Below are 9,905 nucleotides of genomic sequence, written 5' to 3'. Positions count from 1 at the left end.
TCTTTCGTCTTCTCCTGAACTTATGCTACTGCGTTCCTTAAGTTGTGGTCTAACACCTCACCACGTGGTCACTTGTCACGAGGGCCCCAGACCATGCGCACTTGCAGACCACATCCTCACCAATAGTCCATATAGACCGAGATCAACACAGAATGGGACAGTGACACGAAAAGCTCCCAGGCAGACTTACCCACTGAGCCATCAGCCAAATCCATTTCCTCAACTCTACGTACCTGAATGATTTCTTTCCCATTCTTATTAACGTCACTCCAAGTTGAGAAGGCCAAACGCAAAAGTTGGGGAAGAAAGCCAAACCGTTGGCAAAATAAATGAACTGCAAATATGAACAATAGATCCAAAATATTTTTTAATTGAGAAAAGTCTACAGTACATATATTATTTTGTGGGTTTAAAATCTAATCAGAAACACTTACTCCAAACAAAGCACACAGTGTTAAAAGAATCATTGAAAAGATAAACTTCAATCTTTAATTTCATTCATCTCCCACTCAACTCCTCCAAGAATCTTCATTACCCTCCACAATATTAACCTGCTACTTATTCTATGTGTCCTTAAGTATAGCAGGAGGGCTGCAGAGAAGAAAGGGTCCATTGGCCATTTGACTGACTACAGAAATTACTATTGATACTTGGGCCCTGATTTTACAGGCACAGCCACCCCGAAATCAGGGCAGAGGGTGAGGTTCGCAGAACGGCATTCCCCGTTGCCCTCAGGCACGATCTTATGAGCCTCAGGCGGCTGTACAGGTAAAATCAGGGCCTTGGTGATTAATACTGTAATAAAAAGAAGATTGCTGACCAATCCACTGCATTTCAATGTAATGACTTTCCTACTTAATTGACAGCAATGACACCAAAGTCGATCACATAGCCGGGACTTAAATGATATTTAAATTATAATTCCCTGTTAATTCCTGTGATTCTCCCACATACATTCCTTTTCTGTAAAATATGTTTCTTACAGAACTTAAACAATAATACGCTGTGTAAATGCTTAGCTGAAGGGATTGTTGTTTTAGAATCATACTGCAAGATTTGGTGTCACTAGTCACTATTTGCTTAAGATTAGGAGTGTAGCTCACTTTAACTGATAAGGCGACATGTTAGTTGAATAGTTTGTCCTAGTATCTTAGCGACGCAAAGCATTATTTGGACAAATAAGTAGGACTGCTTTCTGTTGCAGATTCCCAGAGAAAACCAAGCTGCAGCAACTGTTCCCCAACTCCCACATTGTGCTTTATTTCATGATTTCAAAAGAGTAGATAACATTTCAAAATCAAGTCCAACTTACTTAAAGCAGCAAGTATTTTTGTCAGTGTAATCATGAAAGTATCTATCTTCTGGACATTCAAGAGTTTATCCAGAAAACTTCATGTAATGACTACACACCAAAACAAAATACCATCCCAAGTTGTTATTTCCAGATGAAACAGTAATTATTCTATATGTTTAGCTGCTTGGCATTTTCAAGAACATTACAAATTCCAGCTGATTCATAAAGTAGTTGTTCTATGCTCGCCTTATTTTTCCTCAAGAGGTCCATTATTGACTGCAAATGGAAGAAAAGACAATTTAACATTTTGCACAATAAGTTTTTTCCTATCTGCACTTACTTGATAACTAGTTCGTTCAGATGTATTATAAATCTATTAAAATTAAGTTCAATAAAAAAGTGTTGTATCCTAAATCTAGTCAATTTGCATAGGTAAATAAACTACTTGTCAAATAGTTTTGCATCATACCCAGCTGCGTCCACACAGTGATGACTAGAACAAATCTCTTAAGTTCGGGTCACAAGTAACACTGAGATTAAGTTATCGTGAAAATCCCCGAGGTGCCACACTCCGGCGCCTGCTCAGGTACACTGAGGGAGGATTTAGCATGGCCGATGCACCTAACCAGCACGTCATTCGGACTGTGGGAGGAAACCCACACAGACACGGGTAGAACGTGCAGACTCCACGCAGACACGGGTAGAACATGCAGACCGCACACAGACAGTGACCCAAGGCTGGGAATCGAACCCAGGTCCCTGGCACAGAGACAGTGGTGCCAACCACTGTGCCACCATGCCACCCATTGTTTTGTGTAGTAAGAATAGTAATTAAATCTATTAGTGCACTTATTGCACAAAACAATGGTTTTATACATAAACACAATGATACATCAACGAATCAGGTTTCACAGGTTTATGTCTTTCCTGACATCTGAAAAATACTAACAGCTCTATTTAAACTTAAATATTGAATGAAATTAAGCCAAAACACACAAGATTAAAAATTGAATATTAAGCTTTGGTTCCATCATTTACCTTCTCACCCAATGCAATAAAAGCTGCAATGTTCTGCGTCAAGTCAAAATAATAAGTTTAAGATGACTATCAAAATGATAATATTGAACTGACTATTTGCAATAAGAGCTTCAATTGAAATGTTTTTTTCTGCACTAAAAATGTTGCTGAAGTTCATCAGGATGAACAAACTTTTACTACAACTTTATACAACCTTGGGGTGTCATAGCAGGCATTAGTACCTTTGACAGGGTACCATGTCATGCTCTTCTTAGAGCAGTTCGCCAACATTAGACCCCACCTGATACCCAGTGGCTCCAAGTAGCTGTTTACTTGGGACAATATCTTGGCATTTGAGAATGACGGCCATTGGGGTCCTAATCATCTGTCAGCTTTTAGTCCCATTCCTTTCTTATGTAAGTTCATAAGGTATACGTGCAGAATTAGATCATTCGGCCCACTGAGTCTGCTCTGCCATTCGATCATGGCTGATATGCTCCTCACCCCCATTTTCCTGCTTTTTCCCCCAGTACCTTTCAACCCATTACCAATTAAAAATCTGCCTAATTCTTCCTTACTTTTATGCCCTGTTCCAGCATCTACCACACTTTGGGCTAGCGAATTCCACAGATCCACAACTCTTTGGGAGAAATAGTTTCTCCTCAACTCTGTTTTAAATTTGCTACCTTCGGTACCTTTGCTTACCCTTAAGACTATGACCTTTCATCCTAGAATGTCCCACAAGAGGAAGCATCTGCTCCACATCTACTTTATCCGTACCTTTTATTATCTTGTGTACCTCAATTTGATCTCCCCTCATTCTTTTAAATTCCAGAGCCTAATATAGGCCTAAACTGCTCAATCTCTCCTCATACGACAGCCCCCTCATCTCTGGAATCACTGAACCTTCTTGAACTGCCTCCAATGCCATTACATCTGTCCTCAAATAAGGGGACCAAAACTGTGCGCAATACTCCAGGTGTGGCCTCACCAATGCCTTGTATAGTCACAACAATATTTCCTTACCTTTATATTCTATTCCTTTAGCTGTAAATGCCAATATTCCATTTCTCTACTTCCAATTTTAATTTCTTGGTTCTCCATTATTTTTGGAATGCTTTTTACATCTTTGACTGTGAGGACAGATGTAAAATATTTGTGTAATGTATCTGTCATTTCCTGATTCTAAAACTGGTTTTCTTTGAATCATTTTTAGGGCTTTAAATATCTACCTAATGTTTCTGTGACTAAAGATCGGGTTAGTGCCCCGGAAGTGTAGTGTGACTCGTGCACCATATAGTTTAAGTAATAACCTCATATGAACTACATGACTATTTTGTCAAAAGAGTTCAGCACATTGTTTGCTTTGATACTGTAGCATTCTAATAGCTTTTTTTGATTGTCATCCTGCGCGGGTTTGACATGAACACCGTTCTTAATACCCAAAGATTCTTTTCAGTTTTATCCAAATTACTTTGATGCCATTCGCAAAATATCTATGCTGTTCATTTGGCACTTGTCCCATCTGCTATAAAAGGCATGCATTTACATATTTTATCTAACCCATTTTATAAATCGCGTTCCTTTGAAGGATCCATCTTTTGCCCCAGCTTAATATTCTCTGTGAATCCTGCTAGTTTATATAGACAGTTGGGCAATGTAAATGAGAGAGAATCAGGCCCTGACTGTCAATTCTAGAGCACAATATGCAGTACTCATTTGATCTTCAATACAATTTCCTTAAACACATATCTGCTTCTTTCTCAGCCACAGAAATTCTTATCCCTTTCTTAATTCAATGTTTGTCATTGGAGTTTCTGCAGTTCACCCGCTCTCAACAAAAGGTTAAGAAAGTCTATCAGACAGAATCTTCCCCTCTGAACTAATGTTTGCTGCTAAGTAACAGAACTCGGTCAAGTTTATAGACAACTGATTTCACTATTTCCACTGCTATTGTGAAACCAACAGATCCACTTTTGTCAGGTCGACTTTGTCACCATGTTTTGAAACTAGGATAACAACATCTCGGTTCCTCACATTTCCCGATACTGCAACGACAAATTCGGCCTCTTTGCTGAAGTTCTCCCTGTCTGAGGATCAGAGATGCTGAAACAGAAACTTGTTCCCTGAGGTTTGTACAATGCTTCTATCCAGCACATAGTCAAAAGGATGAATGGTCACAGTAAATGTACTGAAAATGTAGGTGGCACTCTTGTCCAAAACACTTCGTGACAAAGTTGGCGTAAGCTATCTGAAGCAGGTAAGTTAGGTCAGAATTCACGTACAAAGATGCACAATGCTCTGAGGGTATAGAGAGAGGTCTCCTATTGTCTTTATCTTTGTTTAGTCCTCATCCCAACCCTATCTACCATCACCTCCATCCCATATTCAATCAATCAAAAGTGTTCATTTTAACATTAAAGTGTGTGTAGTTAACTAGGGTGGCACCGTTAGCACTGCTTCCTCACAGCACCAGGAACCTGGATTCAATTCCTGGCTTGGGTCACTGTTTGTGTGGAGTCTGCATGTTCTCCCCATCTCTGTGTGGGTTTCTTCCCACAGTCCAAAAGATGTGCTGGTTAGGTGTATTGGCCGTGCTAAATTCTCCCTCAATGTACCTAAACAGGCACTGGAATGTGGTGACTAGGGGAATTTCACAGTAACTTCATTGCAGTGTTAATAAGCCTACTTTTTCATGCACATTTATTCAACATGGATCTTTTGAAGACTTACTTTGTCATTCATGATGTGGAGATGCCGACGTTGGACTGGGGTGGGCACAGTAAGAAGTCTCACAACACCAGGTTAAAGTCCAACAGGTTCATCCGGTAGCACAAGTTTTTGGAGTGCTGCTCCTTCATCAGGTGAGTGATGAAAGAGCTCACCTGATAAAGGAGCAGTGCTCTGAAAGCTTGTGATTCCAAATTAACCTGTTGGACTTCAATCTGGTGTGAGAGACTTCTTATTTTGTTATGCAATACTGATTTCAAAGTCTCGTTCTTTATAAAATCAATAAGTTATGTTGCTATTACCAACCCTACCCTCATGATTCAGCAGAACACAAAGACTCCACCTGATAAATAAACGTGCCTGTTCTATTTATCAGGAAACTAAGTAGTGTAGATAGTGTGCTGAAATGTCAACACTTGCTGCAAAGCGACGTTCCAACATTTGAAATGGCAAACAAGTCTGATTCAGTGACACAGGAATTTAATGAAGTACAACAATTTGATTCTTACTGCAGGTTCCATTTGCACAGCTTGTTTGGGTAGACTGACGGCAGCACAGTGATTGCACTGCTGCCTCACAGTGCCAGGGATCTGGGTTCACTTTCACAGTGTGTCTGTCTGTCTGGAGAACCTCCTGCTTCCCTGTTAATAAACCATCTACACCATCATCACTCTGAAGCAGCACGGTGGCACAGTGGTTAGCACTGTTGCCTCACAGCACCAGGGTTCAACACCCAGCTTGAGTCACTGTGTGGAGTTTGCACATTCTCTCCATATCCGTTGAGTTTCCTCTGGATGCTCCAGTTTCCTCCCACAGTCTGAAAGCTGGTTAGGTGTATTGGCCACGCTAAATTCTCCCTCCGTGGGGGGCACTGGGGTGTGGCGACTCAGAGATTTTTCACAATAACTTCACTACACTGTTGAGCCAACTTATGACACTAATAAAAATAAATTTTAATTTGTTTCTTGCTGCAGTTCTACTTGCAAAACTGGTTTAGTTTGACTGGATTTAAATTTAAAGGAAACAAGACCATACAAGCAAAGCCAATCTTCTCCAGCCATTCAGAGCTGTTATAAACTGAATTGGTCACAACACACTTACCTTTGGGAACAAACTTCAACGAGCTGCTGAATATTCAGAAACGTGACTGGCCTCGACTGGGCCCGTCATTGAGAAATTCATGACCTAGTCCATTGCCACACTTCCCACAAGAAACCTGAAGTAAAGAGATTTTAGAATTGTGCTACTTAGGCACCTAACACCATCAGAGAGACAAGAAATAACCTTCCATTTCATACCACATGCGACCTCCTACCTTTAGGGCATTTCTGCCATCTTTTCTTTTTGATAGGCTGTCTGGATAAATGGTTTCAGTAAAAGCAGGCCATGGTGAGGAATGGTTATATTTAGCTCGACTTGAGAACAACTCATGTCCACACTTTGTGCAGACGTATATCCCTATATTGAAAACAAACAATGGACAAAACGGAACGTCAGCACCATGTACAATAACAACTAGATCAATGACAGAAAATACTTATATTCCTGTTTTCCTAGAATTTAATGTATTTTAAGACCATGGTTTTTCCAACATCCTAATGCACACAAACAATTTTTTACATTTGAAGTATAAAGTTTAATCAAGTCAAACTTCAAGGCTTCCCTCCCCCCCAGGTCTCATCTCTCTCTAGTTTCGCTAAAATCTCCCCTCTTCCCACTCTCCCAGATCAACTTGGGCAGCACGTTGGCACAGTGGTAAGCACCGCTGCTTCACAGCACCAAGGACCTGGGTTCAATTCCCAGTTTGGGTCACCATCTGTGCGGACTCTGCACATTCTCTCCGTGCTCCAGTTTCATAGAAATCATAGAAACCCTACAGTACAGAAACAGGCCATTCAGCCCATCGAGTCTGCACCAACCACAATCTCACCAAGGCCCTACCCCATATCCCTACATATTTACCCACTTCTCCCTCTAACCTACACATCTCAGGACACTAAGGGCAATTTTAACATGGCCAATCAACCTAACCTGCACATCTTTGGACTGTGGGAGGAAACCGGAACACCCAGAGGAAACCCATGCAGACACAGGGAGAATGTGCAAACTCCACACAGAGTGACCCGAGCCAGGAATTGAACCGAGGTCCCAAGAGCTGTGAAGCAGCAGTGCTAACCACTGTGCTACCGTGCCACCCACAGTCCGTTTCCTCCCACAGTCCAAAGGACATGCTGGTGAGGTGCACTGGCCATGCTAAATTCTCCAGAGTGTGGCAACTAGGGGATTTTCACAGTAACTTCACTGTAGTGTTAGTGTAATTGTGACAATAATAAATAAACCTAAAACTTAAACTTGTCCAATGAGACCCACTTTATATTCCCTCAACCCTATCTCCACAAAACAAAGTGTTCAAACTAATTCTACTCCTTTCAGATTAACATATCTATTTGCTGCTCACAACAGTCTCTCCAACACTGAAGAGACGGAACACAGATTGAGTGACTGATTTGCAGGACACATTTAGTCCTGCAACACCCTGACTTTGCAATCATTTGTCAATTAACTCGCTGCTCCACTATGCCTTCCCTGTTCCTCAGCTTCCTGCCACTGATGCAACTCAACAGAAGCCAGAAGAATGGTATGGCTGGGAATTGGAGCACCATGGTTCTGTTACTGCACTAGTTAATGCAGAAGCTTGGATTAATGCTCCAAAAATATGAATTCAAATCCCACCTCTGTGAAATTTAAATCAAGTTAATTACATAAATCTGGAACAAAAAGCTTTGACTCCAGAGCCTTCGAGCATTCTAAAGAGAGTGCTTTCTGTGTGACTGTCTGGTCCACTCTTCAGCTATCCCATCCTCTCCCCATGGCAAGTGCAAGAGTTGCAACACCTGACCGTTCACCCTCTCACGGCCAAATGTCCCAAATGCTCATTCCAGGTGAAGCTGGGATTTACCTGCACTTTCAGTCCTCGCTCCTAATAATATTCTCTCCTGTCCATGGGGGAGAGCAAACACAGACTGGGAGTCTGCTTTAAGGGACTGGTGAATAAATAGAGGGATTGGCGATGGAAACTTTGTAACTGGAGGAACTGGAACAGGGAGATAGAATTGAGGACAGGAGAATTGGGACTCAATCTCTCGCCAATTTTTACAATGCACCATAGAAAGCATCCTTTCTGATTGCATCACAGCTTGGTATGGCTGCTGCTCTGACCAAGACGAAAATAAACTACAAAGGGTTGTGGACATAGCCCAGTCCATCATGCAAGCCAGCATCCCATCCATTGACACTGTCTACATTTCTCACTGCCTCCACTTCGCACTGCCTCAGAAAAGCAGCCAACAGAATTAAGGGCCCCACACAATCTCTCTTCCATCTGGAGAAAAATACAAAAGTCCGAGGCCACGTACAAACCTACTCAAGAACAGCTTCTTCCCTGCTGCCTTCAGACTTTTGAATGGACTTATCTCACATTAAGTTGTTCTTTCTCTACACCGTAGCTATGACTGTAACAATATATTCTGCACCCTCTCCTTTCCTTCTCTATGTAGTCTATGAATGGTATACTTTGTCTGTATAGCACGCAAGAAAAAATACTTTTCACACGTACACTGATACATGTGACAATAATAAATCAAATCAAAAACCTCTGAGTTTGGGATTTTGGGATGTTAGGTTGAGATTTTGCAATGTGGATTTGAGAATGGGATTTGGGAATTGGAATTTGGGATTTAGGAATAAAGACAGGGATTGGGAACAAGGACAGTTTTTTTTAAGTTTATTTACAGCGTCACAAGTAGGCATTAACACTGCAAAGAAGTTACTGTGAGGATTAAGGTTTGGGGAATAAGGGCAGGGAGTTGGAATCTGGAAAATGTGAGAATAAAGACAGGGATTGGGATTTAGGAATTGGGGATTGAGGGAGAGGGAAAGTTGGGAGTTGGGGATTCGGGATTTAGGGGATTCGGGAGTTGGGGATTTGGGAGTTGGGGATTTGGGAGTTGGGGATTTGGGGCCTGAGGGATAGGGGGATTTGGGGCCTGAGGGATAGGGGGATTTGGGGCCTGAGGGATAGGGGGATTTGGGGCCTGAGGGATAGGGGGATTTGGGGCCTGAGGGATAGGGGGATTTGGGGCCTGAGGGATAGGGGGATTTGGGGATTGAGGGATTTGGGAGACTGAGTCTCTGAGTTTTTACCGGTTCCGCCACTTTCACCAGACTGATATTTGACCGAAGTTCAGCGCGGGTTTTGAAGAGGTGAACCTGAAGCCCGAAGCGGTCCCATTCCCGGCTTCCCCGGGACTTACCCACTTCGAAGTGATCTTTATAAATCTCCCCACCGGCAAAGGAGCAGAACGCCATCACCCCGGCCCTCAGGCTGGCACATGCGCCAAGGACCGGCGGCCAGCAGGGGAAGAGCGCATGCGCCAGGGGCAGACCGGGGAGAGGGCGCATGCTCAGGGGCCGGCGACCGGCAGGGGAAGAACGCATGCGCCCGGGAGTCTGGCCGGTGAGAGGGCGCATGCTCAGGGGGCTGGTTGAGCTGAGGTTACACGGATAGACCTGAGGAGGGCGTCATTGAGCCAGGAGTGAGAGAAACCAATGGTGAACTGCCAAGGATATATTTCTGAAAGTTTTCCCTCCTCTTTCAGGACTTTGTTGTCAGGGCTTTGTCAAAGGGGCATTTATTGCCAAGTCAACAACTTGCATTTGTATAGTGCCTTTGAGGCAATGGACTATCACAAAATGATCTGATGGAATCAAGCCAGGGCCCTGTAAAGTTAGAGGCAGTGCTGGTAACTAGACAGAACCCAGAATTATGGAATAGTCAAGCAGTTATAGTTTCAAATTCAAGTAC

General features: G+C 42.6%; 1 protein-coding gene across 1 annotated transcript; it reads right to left on the bottom strand.

Moving 5' to 3' along the window:
• Positions 1 to 352: 352 nt before the first annotated feature.
• Positions 353 to 9,447, bottom strand: LOC145354644 (methionine-R-sulfoxide reductase B1-A-like). The gene is made up of 4 exons (XM_080206075.1): positions 9,355 to 9,447; positions 6,357 to 6,499; positions 6,143 to 6,257; positions 353 to 1,570 (listed from the first exon to the last, which is right to left on the bottom strand). The coding sequence occupies exons 1-4, from the start codon at positions 9,407 to 9,409 to the stop codon at positions 1,542 to 1,544; spliced, it is 342 nt and encodes a 113-aa protein (XP_080062201.1). The 5' UTR covers positions 9,410 to 9,447; the 3' UTR covers positions 353 to 1,541.
• Positions 9,448 to 9,905: the final 458 nt, after the last annotated feature.

Source organism: Carcharhinus amblyrhynchos, chromosome 18 (assembly GCF_965287045.1).
Source record: "Carcharhinus amblyrhynchos chromosome 18, sCarAmb.v2.hapA, whole genome shotgun sequence".
Taxonomy (NCBI): Eukaryota; Metazoa; Chordata; class Chondrichthyes; order Carcharhiniformes; family Carcharhinidae; genus Carcharhinus; species Carcharhinus amblyrhynchos.
This window is presented reverse-complemented; position numbering and strand designations above follow the sequence as displayed.